Source organism: Canis lupus, chromosome 14, assembly GCF_048164855.1.
Source record: "Canis lupus baileyi chromosome 14, mCanLup2.hap1, whole genome shotgun sequence".
NCBI classification, from domain to species: domain Eukaryota; kingdom Metazoa; phylum Chordata; class Mammalia; order Carnivora; family Canidae; genus Canis; species Canis lupus.
In genome coordinates this window covers 31,250,900-31,273,605 of record NC_132851.1, presented here as the reverse complement: position 1 = coordinate 31,273,605, position 22,706 = coordinate 31,250,900, and the positions used below count along the sequence as shown (strand labels likewise).

At 49.3% G+C, this 22,706-nt stretch overlaps 1 protein-coding gene across 2 annotated transcripts in view; it reads right to left on the bottom strand.

Annotated features, from left to right (window-relative positions):
• Positions 1-21,890, bottom strand: part of TG (thyroglobulin) — a 248,977-nt gene extending 227,087 nt beyond the window's left edge. For both annotated transcript variants that reach the window (XM_072774560.1, XM_072774561.1), the window contains exons 1-10: positions 21,731-21,890; positions 20,458-20,566; positions 18,600-18,697; positions 16,993-17,196; positions 16,468-16,627; positions 8,006-8,112; positions 7,181-7,324; positions 6,787-6,972; positions 2,541-3,635; positions 1,505-2,092 (exon numbers count right to left, since the gene is read on the bottom strand). In XM_072774560.1, the coding sequence (XP_072630661.1) occupies positions 1,505-2,092; positions 2,541-3,635; positions 6,787-6,972; positions 7,181-7,324; positions 8,006-8,112; positions 16,468-16,627; positions 16,993-17,196; positions 18,600-18,697; positions 20,458-20,566; positions 21,731-21,797 (2,758 nt within the window). In that variant the 5' untranslated portion in view covers positions 21,798-21,890. The remainder of the gene's footprint in view (positions 1-1,504; positions 2,093-2,540; positions 3,636-6,786; positions 6,973-7,180; positions 7,325-8,005; positions 8,113-16,467; positions 16,628-16,992; positions 17,197-18,599; positions 18,698-20,457; positions 20,567-21,730) is intronic.
• Positions 21,891-22,706: the final 816 nt, after the last annotated feature.

Sequence of the window (22,706 nt, the reverse complement as noted above, 5' to 3'; positions counted from 1 at the left end):
CCAGGCATTGGATATGCCCAGGGTATTATTGTTTTCAACACATGTTCCTATGATGCAACATTCTAAAATTTCACTCACTGCTGAAGCCTAAACTTTGGCGAATGTCAAAATCATCTGATTAATGTTAACGTTATCTGGAAAGGTGTGGACAGTGTTGAACATTGCAAAGAATGGATTGAGAGATTTCTTTGGACTTGAACAACTGTAATATTAACCATAATATTAGCAACGTCTATTTAGAGAGATTCTCATATGATAATAAGTGTTGAATCTGTCTCATTATTCATTCAAGCTGCCAGCATGGCCACTTGGTAAGAAGACATTTTAATTTAAAGACAGTCAGTCTCATCCTGTTTATGCCTCAGATGCCACAGCTTTCTTATGAGCTCACCTGCCACAAAGCTGAACTTATCAACCTCCTTCAGTTGCTCTGCAGTCAGTCCTATGATTAAACCCCTCAAATTAAAGGCACTTTGAAGGCAGAAGCACTTCCTAAGGTCTGGGGCACCTAGCATGTCCTTGTGAATAGGATCATAATGTGTGCTGGTTAATCAAATGGTGCACCTAATTTATGAGTGGTTACATAGGGCCAAGAGCCAGGCCATATCCACTCTAAGGCCTTTGTCACCCTAAGATCATGCTTTGCACACAGACGACATCCAGTTCAAATGAGAAGCATTGATTCAACAAATCGATCATATGAACATTTAAAAATGAACTACGCTAACTTTGCTAACACCTGGCTGCAGAGATGTAGGGAAATCACTTCCTTCCTAGGAGCCTTGGTGTTGTGGTCCAAATGTTTGTGTCTGCCTAGCATTTATGTATTGAAGCCCTAACTCCTAAGGCGACGGATGGTACTTGGAGGTGGGACCTTTGGGGGGTGACTAGGTTTATTTTTTTTTTAATTTTTATTTATTTATGATAGTCACAGAGAGAGAGAGAGACAGAGAGGCAGAGACATAGGCAGAGGGAGAAGCAGGCTCCATGCACCGGGAGCCCGACGTGGGATTCGATCCCGGTCTCCAGGATCACGCCCTGGGCCAAAGGCAGGTGCTAAACTGCTGCGCCACCCAGGGATCCCAAGTTTAGAAGAGGTCGTGAAGGTGGGGCACTCTGGATGGGATTGGTGTCTTTTTAAAAAGATGAAGAGACCAGAGCTCTTTCTATCTGCCATGTGAATACCCAGAGAGAAGGTGGTTTTCCGCAAGCTGGGAAGACGGTTCTCACTGGGAATGGGATCTGCAGGCACCCTGATCTTATATTTCCACCCTCACGTTTGTCTGTGAGAAATGTCTGTTGGTTAAGTCCCCCCAGTCTTGGTATTTTGTTACAGCAGCCAGAGCTAGGTGCTGGCTGCTGGGTGCCTTTGGGTACCTCAACCACTGAAGGCATGTAGCTGGACATATCCAAACTCCATGCCAGTTCTGACACTAAATACACCCCTACCAGACCTCCTCTGCATAAAAGCACAGACTCGGCTCTCCACTGTGGTTTAACTCACATGCTGGGACCTTGCTCGGCTCTGTCCGGGTGCCTTCCAGTTCTCGACCAGCTTCAGAGACACACCAGCAGCTCCGAAGGTCGAAGTGTGCCAGAGGAGCGCTGAAGTCTGAGTAGGCCCCTGGGTATCGGCTGAGCTGGCCATTCAGGATCTGCCAAAAGGGGTAGGGCTCCAGGAGGATGTTCCCTCCAGGCTGGGTCCGGTTGCCTTCCATCACCGCCAGCGGAACATCTTCAAAAGATGGGTATCTCGCCAGCCCCGGGAAGATGCCCTGTTGGCCAGCCGCATACAGACTTTGAATAAAGAGGCGAAAGCTTCCAGAAGCAGCTTCTCTATAGCTCATGATCTTCATGAGCAGCTCGGCAGGGGTCAGCTCCTGGCCACTGTTGTTCTGGGCCTCCCATCTCTCATACCACTCAAAGGCCTGCTCAGGGGGGCCATCGCATTGCACAGGCCTCCACTGCCCAGCGGTGCTGCACTGTGGGATGTAGCTACTGGAGAAGGTGGGCAGCATGCTGGAGTCAGAGCCCAGTACTTGCACTATCCCCAGGAAGGCTTGCTCGGCCTGTAACTGACATGGCGTGGGGCCTGGAAGGAACACGGAACAGGCATATCAGGTGAAAAGGTCCCACAAGCCCAAAAGACCAAGATGAAAACCCCTGATCATCCAAACCATACCTGAAACCTTAACAGCCACAGAAACCCCATCAACCACAATTTTGTAGGTGTTATCTACAACATTCTTTCTATCTAGACAGAGAATGTCCTGGTCACCGAAGTGGCACTATTGTGATCAGCCATTGTCAGCCTACAGAAATCTTTGAGCTTCTAGAGGCCAAGGGAGACTCTCTACTCACTCACAAGTATAGTTAATGGGATCAACCCTCTTCTGGACAATTTTTAAGTTAACTGGCAAATTTTGCCACTGCATAATCTGGGACTTAAGCTACAATGGAATCCACTTTTTCTGCAATGCGCAGTGTTGGGGCCCCAAGAGAGAATTGGGATTTGTAGACTGAATACTCAACAGACTCACATTGCTTGGGTTCTCCAGGCAGGCTTCGAGTTCCAGGAATAGCCTGACCATTGGTGTCCACGCAGTAGCACTCTGAGTTAAAGCACTGGACGGGTAGGAAATGCCCCTCGCTGGTACAAGAAGGGACGAACAGGCTGGCCCCAGCAGGCAGGCTGCCCGAGAGGCTTCTCATGAGAGCCCTTTGCTTCTCACACTCTGTGGGGCATCGGGGTCGTCCACCTCTAACCCTGGAGCCAGCCAGTTCTTTGCCCCGGGAATCCACACACCAGCACTCTCCAGCAAAGCACTGGACATCCTCGTAGTCTCCTTCTGCTGAGCACTGTGGCACAAAAAGGTTGCCAGGTGTCTGCTCACAGTCTTGGGAGCTGAGTACCATTTCCATCACATCACCTAGATCCTTTGCTATGTCTTCTGGCACAGAAATAGCATGCTGCAAGAAGAGAAGAAATTCTGGAAGCTCCAGAAGAGACGCCAGGAATGTCAGGGCATTTTGGTTCTCTTGTAAGTTGATCTGGAAGCCAAAGCTGCCCACAACTGGCACATTCATAGCCGTTCCCTCTTTAGAGGCTTCAGGGGGTGCTGTGGCAGGCTGTGAATCTAATCCCACTGAGAGGGGCTGGGCTAGGTCTGTCTCGCTGTTCTGGAAGCCTGGGAGACCAAACTGCTGGAAAAATTGACTGAAGTTAAATGTGCCTCTGGTGCCAATGGCTCCAGACAAGTTGAACCGGCCAACATTCACCAAAAATTTCCCTCCAAAGAGGTTTTGCTGGAGTCGTGTTGGGTCAGTGGTAAACTGGAGGGCAAGACGAGCCAGCTCCCGGGAGGGAAAGATTGCTCCAATGGCTTCTCTGATGAGAGTTTCTGAGGCAGAAAACTGTTTATCCTGCCCTTCTACCATGGGGCGGAGAATCCCAGAGTCCACAAAGAGCTCCTTGATCAAGGGTGGGCAGGATGTGGCAAATCTGGCTACTCTCTGAGACACCTGTCTTCCATCGGGAGCCAGAAACAAGCTGTGTTGGCTGAAGTAGCCCGAGGGCCCAAAGAATAGTCTAGACAGGGCCTGCCTCCTCTCTGACGCACAGAGCTGGGTTTCAGCTGCACAAGACAGAACAAATGAGAGAAAAGGTTTTAACAGCAACAAGTAATCCTGAGACAACCCCAGAGACCTTTCTGGTAGTAAGAAGTCCAGGATGTCAATGAAGAACATCGACATTTTGTGCCTCTGTCTTCTCTCCTTTTATTTACTTTTTACTTTCTCCCTCCCCGAGCAGCATTGGTGGTGGCCATTAGGTGGGAGTGAGTATTCCAGTTGATGTGACTTCCTCTCTTATCTCTCATCAGCCGGTGACCCTCTTCTAAGGCAAGCCTCCCAGGCACTGGTCCACCTTCTGAAAACCTGACCACATACATGCACCAAATGTATGAGGCTGAGCCTCCCTGACTCCTCGGCCCAATATTCCTATCCACCCAGAACTTTAGAACATAACATCATATGGAAGTAAGGTCTTTGCAGATGTAATTAGTTGAAATGAGGTCACATCGGATGAGTGAGTCCTAAATCCCATGATGGGTGTCCTCCTAAGTCCATGAAAAGACACAGACACACGGGGGAAAGGCCATGTGAAGATGAGGGCAGAATGCAGGTACAAGCTAAAGAAGGCCAAGGGGTGCTGGCAGCCCCACCCCACCCCACAGCTGGACAGGCCAAGGATGAATTCTTCCTGAGGGCCTTCAGAGGGAGCTCAGCCCTACTAACACCCCAATTATAGATTCCTGGCCTCCAGGCTGGGAAGGAATAAATTCCTGTTGTTTTAAGCCATCCAGTTTGCGGTAATCTGTTACGGCAGCCCTAGGAAACTAATACACCAACAAATTCCTATTTGTTTTTAATGAAATGGTCTTTTTTTTTCAGCATTCTCTTGTTGGAATTTTTAATGGACTTTAATGCTTCATTATATGCTCTTCGTATGGCTGCCTAATTCCTCCTTTCAGGTAGGCTTGTCTACTACTTTATAGTCTCTTGGAGGATAAGAACCATACCTTAAATTAGTAGTATTTCCTATAATCAGAAATATTTTCCTATGTTGTAATATGTAATATGAGATTATATTATAGGAAATACCCTATTATAGGAAATACTCTGTATTATAAGAAATCGTGTATTTCCTATCATACAAAATAATAATGCGCATGCAGCAAGCACACTTAGTACATTTTTCTAGGCTTGTTGCCCTTTCCTTGAAGTTATTAATTAAATAGTAGTCAGCCAGTCAACTCCATGCACGGTCAGGTCATTCTATCTGAATATTGACAGCAATTACATTAAGAAAAAAAAAGACTTTAAGTTCAAATTCCAAGCATCTCCATCACACAGGTGACAGTAAGCAGGCTCTGTTTCTCCATAAAACCATAAATCTTAGCAGTCCTTTTCAGCCACCCCCCCCACTCACCCCCAACTTTTTAAAATAATTCTTTCCCTTCAATTCACATGGATGCCAAAAAGGAAGTCGGCCAATGTCCCTCTGTAACTAGGCAACAGAGGAAGAATTGGAACATGAGAAAACAGACCGAACACATCAGAACCCCTAACACATCCCTCAACCAGGTCATGGCTACCTTTGATGGAAGGTATTGCAGGACGGTATGGAAGAAATAAAGTTCACCGCTTTGCTTATTCTGTTTCCAAATTAAAGGCATATCCCTTCCATTCGTTTGTTATGTAGTGTTACCAAGGCAAAAAAAAATTCAGACATTACTTCCATGTGGCATTCGTTTGCATTGAAATAGGGCCCATACGCCAGAGAGGAGAAAGTAAAAATATACGAACCATGCATTTGGTAGCATCCTGGTTTTAATTTGGAAAACCATAGTTCTACATTTCCACCTGGGAACAGGAAGGCGTACTATTCTCTAGGTTTTAAGAGAACAGCAATGGAATCGTAAATACTTCTAAGGCAGAGCTTCAAAACATTCTTCTTCTACATTCTCACACTTGGCAGATAGAACACTACCAAATACTGCACAGAAGACTCAAAATGTTAAGTTGGAGAAAATGGTGACTTCATAGGAATCGTTGAATGAACATGAACACTGATCTATTTTGAGGCTAGAAAAAGGCCTGCCTGCCTCCTTCACTGTTTGCGATCACGTGGAATCTATCCAGTTCCCCCAAGTGGGAAACCTACAAGGACTCCTGGATTCCTCCCTCCCCCTCTCCCCTAACTTCCTTTGGGATCTTACTGGTAAGACAGAATAGAGTATTAATGGAGTATCTTGCGACATTTCTCAAGTTCACACCCCTCTCCCCAGACCATTGCTTCTACTCTCCTATTGGTCCCTGTGCTGGGTTGAAGTATCTCCTCAAAATTCACATCCTTCCTGGAACCTGAGAACATGATATTGTTTGGAGATAGGGTCATTGTCGATGTGAGTAGTTAAGACAAGGTCATACTAGGGTAGAGTGGGCTCTTAATTTTATATTATTAGTGTCATTAAGAGAGAAAGAGGGGCACCTGGGTGTCTCAGTGGTTGAGCATCTGCCTTTGGCTCAGGTCATGATCCTGGGGTCCTGGGATCGAGTCCCACATCGGGCTCCCCACAGGGAGCCTGCTTCTCCCTCTGCCTATGTCTCTGCCTTTCTCTGTGTCTCTCATGAATAAATGAATACAATCTTTAAAAAATAAAAATAAAATAAAATAAAAATAAAAATAAAATAAAATAAAATAAAATAAAATAAAATAAAACTCCTCAACGTCTTCACCTCCAGGATGAAGTCTCCGAGCCCTTGTTTTGGTATGAAAGACCTCACTGTCCCATCCCTCCCATTCCCTCTAGGCTTAAAGCATCAAGCCCCACCCTGACCATGTTCCAACAATGTGTTTCTCTCCCCTTCTTGCAGATTCGATGTCCAGTAGCATATCAATGCCTCTCATTTCTCTCTTAATAATCCAATTCTCTTGCTCTACAGAGCAAGTAAACATAATTCTTTTTGTTTTTCCTTCACCTATGAGGCCCCAACATTCTGTGAGCTCGCCTGAGGAAGCAACTGTGCCTGATGTAGAATGTGAAACATATTGGAAATGAATGACGATAAAGTTCATTTCCATCACGTTGGGCTCAGAGGGCCTCTGGGGTATCCTCTGAAGGCAGTGGGATTGATGGGTTCCAGAGCAGTTGGTCTGGAGAAGCAATGAGAGTCACATGACCCGACGGGAACAGAAGAGAAGGCCGCAGAGAGGAAACCCACCACAAGATGGCCGTTCCCCTGGCCGCCGAGTCCCGGGGATCTCCTTCCCTCGGGCGTCCACACACCAGCACGGCCCTCCCCTCTGGCACTGCACCGCCTGGAAGCCCCCGTCCCGGCGGCAGCTCGGAGTGTAGGGGTGACCGAAGCTGCTGGCCGTGAACTGCTCCACTTCACATCTTGTGGGGCCTAGGAGAGAGAGGAGAGGTCGGGCAGGAAAGGAGAGGACAGGGCGTGAACAAGGCTCCTGCGTTGACAGCACACACTCTGTGTGCTCTTACCATGTTCTAAATCCTCCTTCTGCTTCAGAGGACCAGCCCCAGAGGCCACGGGGACTCTAAGGCCTAAGTGGTTTCCTCCAAGAAGCACACCCATGAGTCATCGGCTTAGGACTTACATCGGAAGCGGCCGGAGAGGACTAGCTGGACCGCTAGGAACCGTCTCTGCAATATCCGGTACAGGGTGGTTTCGGCGAAGGTGGAAGCAAGGTCCAGGCCAGCAAAAATGGTGTCATAAATTTCGTCGAGCAACAGCTCCAAACCTGAGCAAAGACAGAAGCGTCTCAAGGGCTCAGTGCATTCCAAAAGGAAGCCCTGACCTTGCTGATCAAACAGATATTAGGCCAGAATCTTCATGGATCTGATCAAGAATTAATGGTCTCAGCGGTGCCTGGGTGGCTCAGTTTGTTGAGCATCCAACTCTTGATTTCAGCTCAAGTCATGATCTCAGGGTCGTGAGAACAAGCCCCACATGGGGCTCCACACTCAGCAAGGAGTCTGCTTAAGATTCTCTCTTTCCTTCTGCCCCCGCCCATGAATAAATAAAGTCTTAAAACAAAAAGATGGTAATGGTTTCCAAAGTCAGGGCTGCTATATGGTTGTGCAGGTTGCTCACAGCACCAAGGAGCACAGTTTGCAAGAATGAGAGCAGATTAAAAGGCATCCTGTGTTCCACTCTCTGGGCTCAGAGCCGCACCTGCCCAAAGTGGGGCTCCTCTTTCCAGTGTGCACGAAGGCTCCATATGCACCAGCAGCTGTGTTCATAGCACCCGAGATGAACATTTGCAAACTGCGCCCTCTTCAACACCCATGGCAGCCTAGCAGGAGCAAAAACAGACACTGCTTTCTGTTTAGCAAGCTTTCAGGTTTGGGGAATGTCTCTCTCTCTCTCTTTCTCTCTCTCTCTCTCTCTCTCTCCTTCCATTTACCTGAGATGTGCTTACCTGTGCCGGCCAGCTCCCGCCCTAGACTGTCTGCACAGTGACAATAACCAGACACGTCAGGGAACTTGCTCCGGAAGGCACTGAAAGTCACGAATGCATCTGGAAACCTAAGACAGAACGAGATTTATGGCCACTGTTTCCTAAAGCTCAAGTCTTCACAAGCTCTTCTAAAAGAAAGAAAGAAATGTGGCCTCATCTCATCTGGGGAGAAGGAATATCTACTTTTTTTTTTTTTTCTTTAATCTCATGCCATTCGCTCCATGTTTCTTGCAGTAAATATGTTTCTTTTCTAAACTGGTTTTACCTGGCCAGGGCTAAGCTGGACAAGTGAAAATGAAGCCGCACTCAGCTGTCGCCTATGGATTAGTCATTTGCCTCCCTCGTGGAATTTCACCAATTTGCACCTAAACGTGTGCCTCATAGGATCGGGCGGAAAAAGGATGATGGACATCACATCACTGGAGTGTAACGTTACTAGACTATAATGCTAGGGACTCAAGGCCAAGTTTGCTTGACAAACATATGGTACATTGTAGATGATCTCATTTTGGGAGATCAAAAAACTCCGGAGCCCTTTACAACTTTTCCAGAGCTCGAAAAGAAGCCAGAATCCACCGTAGGAAATTCTTCAGGACGTTTCCCAGTTCCACAGTTGAGAACACACAAAATCAACATGACACCACCAAAAGTGCTATGCAATCCCTCTCCATAAGTACAGGGCAAGTGTGCCCAAGCCACGTCCAACCTGGCAATTGCTATCAGGAGCCAACTGGCAGGGTTCCCGATCCGGGAAGTAAGATGAAGCTAAGGTGATATAAAAGCATACCGAGGAGTTCTTCCCATGTGCAATGATTCAGCAACCAGAGAGGAATCGTTATGCAACATCAGGGGATTTGTTTTTATGCCCTATAGGGCTAGCACATGAGAACCAACCATAATGTGTTTCTCCCTGTGTAGGGAAACATCCCCAGAGAGTAAGTTAGCAGAAGCAACAGCTCTCGGCGCAGAGATCCACTGCTGTGTCACCTATTCCAGCAAAACACTGAAAACAACCCTAATATCTGGTGGTAGGAAGAGTAAGAAGTAAATTACAGTAAACTTCCTAAATGGTTGCATCTACACCATTAGGTAAAAAGGGGAGAATACAAAATGGCCTGTATAGACACTGCAATTACCACAGTGCACATGAACCACTATTGGAAGGCATTTGATAACACAGCAATTGCTTGCAGCCTGAACTGGGGGTGCAACCATAGTAGATAATTTGCATGAGAATGAATATGCAACACAATGCCTATAAAAGCACTACAGGAGTATGGATTTTTTCCATGTTGTTGGTCTTTTATTGTGTATTCGTGAGTTAAATAAAAAGGAGTGTTATGGTAGGTAAGTTATGCATAGCAGAAACTAAAAACTCACTTTGCCCAGTTGCCACAGATTGGAGCATATATAATAAAAATTCATGAATTGAAAGCTGGGATGATTCAATTCTAAAAGCACTAATACTAGGATAATAATCACTTCCATTTATTGAGCACTGTCCCGTACAAGACAATCTGCCAAATATTTAATATATGTTGACTTATTTCATCCACTTAACACTCCTAAAAGGCAGGTGGTATTTTCTCATACCCATTTTAGAGGTTAAGAAGGTAAGTTATGGGGACGCCTGAGTGGCTCAGCGGTTGAGTGTCTGCCTTTGGCTCAGGATAAGATCCCAGAGTCCAGGGATTGAGTCCCATGTCGGGCTCCCTGCAAGGAGCCTGTTTCTCCCTCTGCCTATTTCTCTGCCTCTCTGTGTGTGTGTGTCTTAAATAAATACATACATACATAAATACATTTTTTTTTTAAAAGAAGGTAAGGTATGTTGGCCACCATCTTGAAACAGTGGTGGGAGGTAGAGTTTAAACCCAGGTCTTCCCCATCCCGTGATGCCTACATCTGCCAGTGGTGTCATTCAATGTATGTTGGCTGCACCTGCTTCCTGTCCCACATTCTGAAAGGCACATAACTCTGTTTTGTTCTGGCAATTTCCTCTAGATACCTTTTCCCAATATCTAATAGATGTCGAAGACACACCCACTGGAGAACGCACGGACAGGGCACCTGGATGGCCCCAGGTCCTGAAATGCATTTCAGCACAAGGCACTGGAAGTTTCAGTCACTCTAGTCCCATGTCCTTCCAACTCAACCCAAAGGCCCATGACCCTGTCAGGGTCATGCCCCAGGACCAGTGCCAGCAGGAGGACTATTTTTTTTTTTTTACATTTTTCTTTTAATTTAAATTCAATTTGCCAACATATAGTATAACACCCAGTGCTCATCCCATCAACCGCAGGACTTTTGAGCCATCTTCATCCCTCTACTTTAGGGTCAAAGTCCTCCTTTCTGGGTTTACAGTCTTATGAGCTACCCAGTGTCTAGGCCTCTGTGTGCTTTTTGCATGGACCTCACTCCTGATATCCCTCCTGCTTGCATATTGAAGATCATTGTGGGGGCGCCTGGGTGGCTCAGTCAGTTCAGCATCTGCCTTTGGCTCAGGTCATGATCTCGGGGTCCTGGGATCGAGCCGAGCATTGGGCTCCCTGCTCACCAGGGAGTCTACTTCTCCCTCTGCCCCTCTTCCTGCTCATGCTCTCTCTCTCTCTCTCTCTCTCTGCCTCTCTCTCTCTCAAATAAATAAATAAATAAAATCTTAAAAAAAAAAAAAGACAACTATGGCTTCAGCTGGAAGGGGTCCTCCTGTTCCCTCAGGAAGATGACCTGAAGGCCTTCCTGGACTCTGCTTCCTCTGCTCACCTCTGGGACAGACCCCCTGCACTGTCACCTGTAATCCCTCCCTGCCAATTCTGTGTGCACTGAAAAAAGCTCTGGGTCCAGAGTCAGATGTGTGAGAGCTCTGGCCTCGGCCTAGCCACATGTGGTCATGGCCGTTAATTACTACTCATGAAAATAATAACAGGGGACATGCTCAGGATGATCAGACACTGCACCAGCACCCTCTAATCTCCTTAATCCTTACAACAACCCTTAAAAAGCTGCATTTCACAAATGAGAACCCTAGGACTCAGTGTGGTGAACTGACCAGTCTAAGATCACCCAGCCCGGACCCGGCACCAGGCATCCTGAGTCCACTCAGACCTCCCCTGGTCTCTCAACTGCAGCGGCTGGCAGGGTGGAGCGCTGCTTCTGAAACAGAGCCCAGTCCTCAGGGCACCTCACCCTGGCAGTGACAGGAAGCTCAAACTTTGAGTTTTCCTTGATTCCCTTTGTTCCCGAAGTCTGATTTGATAAATCTGATTTTCGTGGCTGATTTCTGAAATGGTATCCACCACTATGAATTCTGGACTCTTCCTCCAGTATAGCAGTTAGCACCAGGATGGTTTAGCTGCTGCTTCTCTATTGTCATTAGTGCTTTCCTGTCAGCCAGGATGGGAAGTCTTCCGCCATGCTTTCAACCTCCTATTTATTAGATTCCCACCCTTCTCTGCCACCTCAACAAAAGTGTAATAACTACCAAGACTGAACCTAAGGTTTAGACGAAAGGAGAGAAAGGCTCCATCATAATAGTTGGGCCAGCTAGGTTTGGAACCTGGTGTACAGCCAAAGAATGCTCCCAGAGGAAGTGAGTCTGGAGTGGGATCCTGAAGCTAAGAACAAGGATTTGGCAAGAAGAGGACAGAGAACATGTCTAGAAGGATCATTAGCACATCGCCACGTTCAAAGTGAGGGCAGAGGATGAAAGTGTGGACAGGAGAACCTGAGAAGCTGGTCATCACTGGGGGAGATGTCCCCTCAAGTCTGGGGGGCAGAGAGTCTCGAGACCCAACCATCTCTACCATGGACACACTGTTCCTGAAAGTTCCATGCCTACTGTCCTTCTAGGCTCAGGTCTTAGGAAACTGACTGTCTTGCTGGCAGCAGGACATGGGCAAGTCATATAGGACCTTATGGCATATGGCATCGTTCCTTTTATGAGGATAGAAGGAACAAAGGTTTTTCCACTTTTGACAGAAAAAAAATTGTTTTCCTCTGAAAAACAGGTTTACTTTTATCTGGTGGAAACCAAATAACTGAGAGTATCTTTTCTTCCTTTGTTTGTAGGGCGCTCAGAGACAAATATGCACCTTTTTCTATTTGTTATAAGAAAATTTTTGGAACAAGTGGTACATACCAACTTTTCCTTGTCTTATTCTTATTTTCTAACCTTATTTTGCCTCCTCTAGGATCTCTTCTATTATCTATTTTATCCCATTTGGGGTGTGTCAGAAGAAAGGAGGAAGAGAAAATCAGCACAAAACCTTAAAAATAAAAAATAACATAGTTTATCTAATGGAAAAGGATGTGTCCCTTCTGTTGAATAAAAGCAAAACCTCAAGAGGATCCTAAGAAAGTTCTTATGAAAGAAAATTGTAGTGCAGGAGCAAAGGATGGCTGTCCTGAGTTTATGCTCAGATGGTGGCCAACCCAGAGTTAGAGAAATCACAACGCAGGCTCAGTGAAATACTAAATGTCAGGCCCTGCCAGGTACCCGGTCCTGGTCTTGTGCAAAATGACATCTATGCCCTGGGCTGGGGTAGCCAACACCATTACTCAGTCAGATTCTCCATGCCACCCACAGACAGTCCCTCCAGAAATCTAACCATCAATTAATAATTAATAAATTAGCTACTTAGGTGCCAGAAGAGCACTTCTTCAAGTAGGAGCTGTGAGCTGGCATGGATGTCTCCTATGAGGGTAACTGGTGGTCAGTCCACAAAGGATTTCTCTGTATGTTCTGTAATGATGTCTCTTTGCCACACATTATGATGCATGTAATCTTTCTTACTGGATTATCTGATCAGCACGGGTGGCCAAGGGTGGAAGGGGAGAAGGGCGGGGAGTGGGAGTGAATGGGTGACGGGCACTGGGGGGTTATTCTGTATGTTAGTAAATTGAACACCAATAAAAAATAAATAAAAAAAAAAGAAAGTTTGAGTTTACTTAGTCACTAAGGGCCAATAAACCGATTAACTGAATTTTAGGAGGGACCACTAAGGCCTGGCAATGGCACCAGCTCTTAGAACCTTTACCTGCAATCTGCTTAGCCAGAATGCATTTCCCCAGTTAGCAGTTGGGCGAGGGTAGTAGGAAAGGTGGGGAAGAGTTTGAAGAACTAATACAGCTTACTCCACAGCACAGCACGGTTTTCAAAGTCACCAGCCAAATAGGAGTCATCAGCTGTGGCCCTCAGGAAACAAAAGGACCTGCTTCAAATGGGTAAACGGGATGGCCGCATTCAAGTGCAAGTCATCACCTAGCACATGAAGAACCCACAGTAGATTGGCAAATAAGCTCCCCACAGCCTTCCAGCCTCCCCTCCAGGCCCCATGCAAATAAGTCAACTGCTTCATGCCCCTTCTCCACTGGAATGTCCCAAAGAAAGCCTCTCAGATTCAATATTCCAAATTGAAACTTGTGACTTTCCTTTTCCAAACTCATCCAAACTCATCTTGTACCATGCATCCAGAAACAGACCTGGGCTTGACTCTTCCTCTTCTCACCCTCTACCTTCTGGATTCTACCTCAGACATGTTTCCCCAGCCATCCCATCTCCTCACAGTGCTCTCCATCACATGCTCTTGGTCCACACCAATGTGGTCTCTCACCTGGACCCATGTAGGAGCCTCCAGACCCACAGAGCTGCCTCCCTGCACCCGCTCTGCTCTTCCCCAGCCAGTCCATTCTTTCCTAAATTCAAAATATACCCAATTTCCCCACAAGCTCAAAATTCTTGATGCCATATTGGGGACGTACTAATACTAAAAAATTACTCCTTGCTTATCTGAGCTTCAAATGTAACTGGCCATTCTGTATTTTATCTGCAACCTTGGGTAGGAAATCTAGACTCTCTAGAGTGGCCTCTGGGGCTCCTGCCACCCTGCCCCGTGGAGCAGCTGGGCCTGGCACTGCCCAGGTCAGCTTATCAAGAAATCCCTGAATGCGGCTGGGCTTCCAGTAACCAACCACCCAACCCTTCCCATGACCTTTCTAAGTCGGAATTCCCCCCCAGAGACATGCTTGCTTACATAAAGGAAAGGATCCCATTTCAGGAATAAATTTTTCTGGTTGCATCTATTAAACAATGGAGGCTTAGTCTTGAACTTTTGCGTTTAACTCGACTGCCCCCTCGTGGAAGGAGCTTGAACTGTGCCTCAAGCTGACCCCGCAAAGTTCTTGAACGCACAGGTTGCAGGCCTGCTGTGCACCAAGCTCTGTGCTAGGTGCTGCAGGGAAAGAGTTGAATCAAAGGTGTGTGGGATGGTGAGTGGAGCCAGACAGCTCTAGCACCCACTAACCATGGCTCCCAGGGTGAGCTCCTTAGCGTCTATGTTTCAGATTCCTCATCCATATCCCGGAGAACGTAATTATTTTTGTAACCATTAAAGCAGGCAGAAAGACACCCAATTGCCTGTATGTAGTAAGTACTCAGCTGAACTTGAAATAAGCACACATTAGTTTACATCAGTGACTATCAGTGAATCGGGCTGTTTGGAAATTCTTACGTGCACACAGGTAGGCCATTCTCTAAGCCTCAGAGGGAAAAATGCAAAACAAACAAAGAAACAAAAACCAACCCTAATTTATGTTTGCTGCAGCTGGGGGATATGTCAGGAATCCCTACAGATGCATAACAATTGGCATCTGTCTCAGGTAGTTTCATAGATGAGGCCTCATCACATCCTCTCCATGACCTAGTGCACAGGGAGTTGTCTCCATATTTCAGTTGGGGACACTGAGGCATAGGGATAAAGGGAAAGGAACAGGTCACTTTGCCAAGCAGTGGCCGAGTTAGAATCAGGGTCATGGAGGCTAATGCTATGGGGCCAGGCAGGTCACACCGATGGAAGGAGCAGCCACCGTGACCTAGGGGGACACGGAGCGCTGGACCATGTATGATCAGTCCAAAAAGAGCAGTTCAAGGCCAGCTTCTTCGTGCTGGGGGGAATTCAGGAATCCAGAATCTGGGCTATTAAGTTAAACATAAGAAATTGCTGATGTTCAACTGTTTTTTACCTACACAAACAGGAATTTCATGGAGTTGACCTGAAATGCTCTCGGTTTTTAAAATAACAAGCAGCTCAAATAAGACTTGTCGACGGGACAGTTCATGTGTCCAGGCTGCTAGGCTGCCACCCCTCCTGGCACAGCCCATGGGAACGCTCTCTCTCCCAGAGAGGGAAAAAAATGGGTTGTTTTGGAAGCCAGCCACAGAGAGGCTCAGGTTCTCCAAGATGACTCCCATCAATATTCACAGACTAACGCACTTACTGATTGCACTCAGGATGAGGCAACCACGTCTGAAGTCCATGCTGGCCCTTCGCAATGACAAAGTGGCCGTCTTGAATAACCAGAAGCAATCTGATTATTTGGGCAGAGATCTATCATGCATCTCCCTTCTTAGGCTTGTCACTTAAATCTTTAAAATCATTTATACGTGTGTAGACACATGCAATTTACAAAACGGCATAAATACGGTGGTCCCCACGCTTGCCATAATGCCATCATTTTTCCTTCTCTGTTAATTCCCTTCTCCTACCCCTGCTTCTCCATAGTAACTCGATCCTGCCGATGGCCGTGATCACCACCCCGCGTATGCCGATCACAGACACAAGCGTAATCCTATCACCGTATATGTATGTGAAAGGACGTGTGTCTGTTTTGTAAGAAGTAAATCATACAAGCGCCTTGTGTCTTCTATCATAGCATCATAATATGCGCTGCAGCACCCTCTCCAAATCAACTGGTAGAGTTCCAATGCATTCTGTTTAACGGCTGCATAAATATTTACGGTGGTGGCGCATTTATCCACCTTGAGTTTCTCAGCCACTCTGTTCTCAGTTTTCTGCTACAGTGAGAAACAATGCAGTAGACATCCCAATACATGCGTCTTCACTCTCCTGTACTTTCATTTCCTTGGGCTCCCTGGCCCAGGGCGGGCAGTGGGGGAAAGAGGGGCGTTCACCTATGTTTAATTCGAATGGCTGTTGCCATCTTGCTTTGTTAAAAATAATGTTTTTGGGACGCCTGGGTGGCTCAGTGGTTGAGCATCTGCCTTTGGCCCAGGGTGTGACCCCGGGGTCCTGGGATTGAGTCCCACATCGGGCTCCCCGCAGGGAGCCTGCTTCTTCCTCTGCCTGTGTCTGTGCCTCTCTCTCTATGTCTCTTGAGAATGAATGAATTAATGAATGAATGAATGAATAAAATAAAATAAAATAAAATAAAATAAAATAAAATAAAATAAAAATACTGTGTCCTTTGGATGCTCAGCCGTGTATGAGAGTGAGGCCTCTCTCAACTCCCACCAGTGGGTACCTAGGGCACCTCAAAGCCCCCAGCCCCAGCCTGAGGCATGAGCCTCAGCAGGGGATAGGAAGACACGGCCTGGGGTTGAGCAGATCCCAGAGGCGGGCTCCTCTTACCTGTTGTAGCTATGAACCAGGTCAAAGATCATCATGTCCGTGGTGTTGACAAACTTGCACTGGACAGGCATGAACTCCCCATCCAGAGAACACTGGGGTGGTGACTTGTCTCCCACCCCATGGAGGAGACGCCGGTTTCTTATCTCACAGCTCCGAGGACCTAAACATTTCAGAGGAAAAATGTTCAATTCTTCGGTCCTAGTAGGTGCCTGCGCTCCCGTGGTCCAGACGCAGACGTTCCCAGGACACGCGGGACCCAGACCCACATGGAGACGAAGCCCCGCACGGGGCCCTGGCCAGTGCTCCCCAACGTCCTGCTTCTGCTCCCGACCACCAGCCAGCAGATGCTGATCATCCCCCACGGGGCAATGTTAGGAGGGGTGCAGCCTCCCTAAAATGCTCTCATTCTCTGCACTGGGGGCCAGGCTCTGTGCCTTTCATCAGGGAGACCTGACGAAGTCTTGGTGACGTGCAGGGAGCTGAGCCCATGGGGGATGTCAGGGGGCCGGGGCTCTGGAGACTTACAGCGGGCTGGCCTGCCCAGCTGGCGTGTCCCGTACACCTCCATCCCTTCGGCATCCACGCACCAGCACTGCTGCTGCCACAGGTCGCACTGCACGGGTGCGTAACCCCCCGACTCCTGGCACTGGGGGAGGTAGGATGTGGCGGTGCTGTTAAGGTAGCCGCTCAGCAGGATTTGCTGCCTCTGCAGCTGACAGAATGACAGGCCTGAGGGTGCAAAGGGCAGCGTCAGAGCTTCATGTCCCCCCTCACCCCTGCCTGATGCCGGAGATAGGGATGTGTCCTTCCCACCCACAGTGAGGGGAACTCGGGCCCAGCCTGCGGCGCTCCTCAGCGCTGGCGGCAAGTTTGGGACCAGTGTGTCCACCTCCCGGCTCTACCCCGGATTTCTCCTGCAACCTGCACACCCGTCAGGGAAGGGTGCATGCCACGGGACACCGCACAGCCCGCAGCCCGGGCACTGCAGGGGGGAGGCGGCGCGGCACTGCAGGCTGGCTGTGCGCAGCTCGTCCCATCGTTTCCCCACGCCTCTGCCCACACCCTCACCGTGTATCCCTGGGGAGGCCCTGCAGCCTGCACTGCTCTGGGCCTCCCTCCTCCTCTGCAGGGCTGAAACTCGACCGCCTTCCTCAGCAATGAGGATTGGTGACCATGACAGTCACTGCCCCTGCTGAATACCTACTGTGTGCCCAGCATTTCACATGCGCCTTAAAACCTGCAAGACGTGGGGCGCCTGAGGGCTCAGCGGTTGAGCATCTGCCTTAGGATCAAGTCGTGATCCCAGGGTCCTGGGATTGAGTCCCATGTCTGGCTCCTCACAGGGAGCCTGCTTCTCCCTCTGCCTGTGTCTCTGCCTCTCTGTGTGTATCTCTCATGAATAAATAAATAAAATCTTAAAAAAACAAAAAACAAAAAAAACCCTGGGAGCCAGGTCCTACATTCCTATTAATAGGCGAGGGACGACAGCTCAGTGAGGGCCCGGCCTGGCGGGGGGCATTCAGCAGAAGCCTGTTGGGAGCCAGCCTGCTACCGCCACCCTCCCACCCTACCCCCACTAGCCAGGCTGGGGGCAAACAACCGGTGCCCAAAGCTGAGCTTTTCTCCTTAAAGAAGAGCTTTGGTTCCAGGCTTGATATCACCATTTAAAGATGACCAGCTTCCCCAACCTGTGTTCTAGGCTCAGCACTGACATGCTTTACAGGGGAGGGGGGAGGGGACTGTGTTCCTTTGACTACTCATGATGATAATTATTTTATCTTATTTTTTTTTTCAAATAATTATTTTAACAGGGACGTTTTCACCTAAGCCTCAGATTTTACAAACACCTGAGGTGAGAGAACACTCGGTGTGTCCGGGGCCTCATTCTGCTTCCAGCAGCCCTGGAGGTCCGGCCCTGTGGCTTCCTCAGCGCCAGGCATGTGGCCGGCGAGCCAGGCCAGCTCGGCACCTGTTTGCTGAACAAATGGTGTGCTCGGCCCCCTGGATCTTCACGGCAGTCCCGCAGGAAGTAAGGCCTGGCGTGCGCAATCGTCATCCTCATTGGAAGGGCAGCCTCCGGCAGCCCGGGGCCCAGGGACCCTCCTTCCCTCCCTGCCCCCGTGAGCACTTACAGGCCGCGGGCCGAGCAGGCTGCCTGCTGCCGGGCACCTCCACGCCGTCGGCACCCACACACCAGCAGGTGCACCCGTCATTCTGGCACTGGACCGTCCTGCGGGCAGGAGGGACACACCACAGGGACTGCATTATAGGGACCCCAAGCTGCAACCCAGCTGGCTGTCCCTCGTCTTTTCCGTTCTTCCACTTTTTTTTTGAGATTTTTTTATTTATTCATGAGACACACACACACAGAGAGAGAGAGAGAGAGAGACTGGGAGAGGCAGAGACACAGGCAGAGGGAGAAGCAGGCTCCATGCAGGGAGCCCGAAGCGGGACTCGATCCTGAGACTCCAGGATCAGGCCCTGAGCCCAAGTCAAGCGCTAAACCACTGAGCCACCCAGGGATCCCCTCTTCCATGTTTTAATTTCTTTAAATTAGGGAGACATGGAGGAGAGGGGTGAGCGACAGAGGCCAAAGCTGGCCTTTACCTGAATTGCTCATCCCCGTGACATCTCAGCCCTTCACCCTCCAGACATCTGGTCTACAAGGCCACCCTGTTGTGTGGCTGCCACATGGCCACCACTGTGGAGGGTGAAAGTGGTGCCAGGGCTGGGCTAAGTGGTCTGGGGCCAGGAAAAACATCAGGTAAAGTCGGGGGTGTTGGAGAGCAGAGCCTCGGGCCGGGGTTACACGGAGAGGCACATCTGTGGGTGGCCTGCAGCAAGCAGTGGCCACAATGAGGCCAACAAGATGATCAAGCATCCTTCTAGGGGCAGAAGGTCACAGGTGCACCAGATGAAGACAAAAGCTCCCTGAGGAGGACCAGGGTGCTTGGAACTGCAGGTGGCATGGGAAGAGCCACATGAACAAGGTGAGCACAGGTGAGCCATCCGCCACGTCCCGTGCCATTCCACACGTCCTCAAGGCCCCAGTAGTGGCCGGCCCATGGCGTCGCTGCCCTCCTGGGAGTGTGTAAGGGGGCTTCTAGGTGCATGGGGAGGACTCAGACCATGAAGGCAGGCAGGGATGCTTCATAAGGGGTTCCCAGAACGCAGCCACAGATGGGGCTCCCCTGGTCCAATGTGACTGGCACAGCGCGGGGAAGTTAACATCCACGCCCACACAAAGGACTCCCGTGCATTCTGCTGGGGAGTCGAGATTATCACTGCACTCTTGGGGGCCAGTCTGGGATGCAAGTTCACATTAGGGCAGCCAGAAGCCCCCTCCAGAGAGGAGCTCACAGCGGGGACAGAGGCGCATGGCCCAGAACGCTGGCCCTGGCTGGGCTCGGACGTGCAGCGGCAGCCTGAAGTCCGGGCAGCTTGTGCCTCCCCCCACCCCGGACCTCTCAAGGCCACAGGTGAAGGGGAGGGCGGCACTGAAGCCTCAATCCCCCACCCCTTTTATTAAAGCAGTTACAGGCAGCCCAGGTGGCTCAGCCGTTTAGCACTGCCTTTAGCCCAGGACATGATCCTGGAGACCCAGGATCGAGTCCCACGTCGGGCTCCCTGCATGGAGCCTGCTTCTCCCTCTGCCTGTGTCTCTGCCTCTCTCTCTCTCTCTCTCTCTGTGTGTCTCTCATGAACAAATAAATAAAATCTTAAAAAAAAAAAAGCAATCACACTGAAAGTTTGGGCAGGAAATGAAGGGAAGTACCTGGTCCTAGCTGGGATGATGAGGGACTGGGGCGCTTGGGTCAGATTATCCTGTGTCAATCAACCCCAGAGGTGGGCACCCCTCCCCCCAAGTGACAGTGGCCACATGTCATGCATGTGGGGTGAGTGGGGGCACAGCACAGGAGCGGGTGGGAATGAGATAAGCTTTAAGGTCTCTTAGGGCCCCAGGAGTCCACAGGGCTGAGGGAGCCTTACTGGTAGCTGCCGTCTTCCGCGCACTGAGGAACATACTCTGCTCCTTTCAGAAAGGCCCTCTCCCTCTGCAGCTCGCAAGGACGCAGAGGCTGGGCGTCCACCTGGTATTCTGGGGAAAGGGAAGCAGCTCATCAGGGAAGAGTATGGATGGGATTCCAGTAGCAAAGCACAGATCCTCTCCTGGGCTGTATTTCTGGCATCACCATCAACAATTAGGCTCTAATTTCCAGTTTGGTGGTTATTGATGCGTTTCTAAGTAGGACATTGGCCTGTTTAACCCTCAGCCTCAAAAAAAAAAAAAAAAAAAAAAACCCTCAGCCTCTCCTGGGAAGTGATGTCCGCCCTTCACCCTTGTGTCCCTGAGATGGTGAAAATAACCCGCTCAAGGTCACACAGCTGGCACGAGTGGGATCCGAAGTCAACCTTCAGACCCCGCCTTCTCCCAAGACTCGGGGGGTTAGGTCCGAACACCAGGAAGAAGGTGATCTTGGATCTATCAAGCCATCCCCATGGGCAGGGCACCTCCCTGGCACAGGTCAGGGATGCAAACTCATTAATAACTCCCCCGTGTTGTTCTTTTCGCTGAGAGCGCATGTGACATGCAGGAGCTTATCCAAAATCACAACCACGTCAGAAGAGGAGTGTCACTGGCTTACTTTTCCAGCAAGAAAACCGAAGCTTAGGCTTATCCAAAGTCACCCAGCAAGTGGCTGAGCCTCTGCTGGAATTTATGTCTATTTCACTGAACAGGTGGATTTTTTTTTTCCGCTACCTGTAGACTACTTCTCAAATGCCTCACATAGATCACCTCGGCCTGAGACAGCTAAGGGAATTAAAAAAAAGAAAAAGAAAAAGAAAAACAAAATAAAAATAAAATAAAATAAAATAAAATAAAATAAAATAAAATAAAATTAAATTAAATAAATAAATAAATAAATAAATAAATAAATAAATAAATAAATAAAATAAAAAAAGTTGATGCCAACATTCACAAAAAGGATGGGGTGGGGTGAGCTAAAATTGACTTAGGAAGATCTGATTTCCCATCTACTCTCCATGAATCACAGGTTCCGTGACCTCAAGGCAAATCACAGGTTCCGTGACCTCAAGGCCTCTCTGAACCTCTGTCTCTTCATCTGAAATCCGTCCTCGGGACATTGTGGGGATTCAATGAGACCACAAATGTCCTGAGGCATGGGGGCAAGACCATCGGAGTTGTGGCCTGGAAGCCCCCTCCAGACCCTCTGCTCCACGGTCTTGGCTCATAACTCACCGAAGATGTTGGCTGACACCACGCAGGCTGAGCCCAGCAGACTGAAGACCCACAAGGCCAGGGCCATTTTGCAGGCCCTTCTGGGGATGAAGGGGTGGAAGCCACTGCCCACCCCAGGCTCTGGCCAGGGAGCCTTTATAGAGCTGCTCGGGCACCTGCTCCCCTGCCCACGGGCACTCAGCGAAGCGGCGCCTACCCTGTTTTCTCTGCAGGTCACAAGGGGCTCCTCCACCTGCATCTGCTCCCTTCTGAGGACACTCGTGTGGCCAGTGGGGGACGAGATCTTGTTGAGGCCCTGTGGAGCAGAACGGGGGGCAGGTGGCTTTGAAATCCGTCTTTACAAGTGAAGGCCAAAGCTCCGTGGGCAACGGGCTCAACCCTTCTGGGAGAAAAGCTTTCCTTCCCTTCCCTTCCCTTCCCTTCCCTTCCCTTCCCTTCCCTTCCCTTCCCTTCCCTTCCCTTCCCTTCCCTTCCCTTCCCTTCCCTTACTTTCCCTTCCTTCCTTCCTCCCTCCCTCCCTCCCTTCCCCCCTCCCTTCCTTTCCCTTCCCTTTCCTTCTCTTCCTTCCCTTCCCTCCCTTCCTTTCTTTCCTTCCCTTCCCTTCCCTTCCCCTCTCCTCCCCTCTCCTCCCTTCCCTTCCCTTCCCTCTCTTCCCTTCTTTCCCTTCCTTCCTTCCTTCCCTCCTCCCCTTTCCTTCCTTCCTTCCTTCCTTCCTTCCTTCCTTCCTTCCTTCCTTCCTTCCTTCCTTCCTTCCTTCCCTCCCCCCCTTTCCTTCCCTTCTCTTCCCTTCCCTTCCATCCTTGCCTTCCTTTCCCTTCCCTTCCCTTCCCCTCCCCTCTCCTCCCCTCCCTTCCCTCCCCTCCCCTCCCTTCCCCTCCCCTCTCCTCCCCTCTCTTCCCTTCCCTTCCCTCCCCTCCCCTCCCCTTCCCTTCCCCTTCCTTCCTCCCTTCCTTCCTCCCTTCCTTCCTCCCTTCCT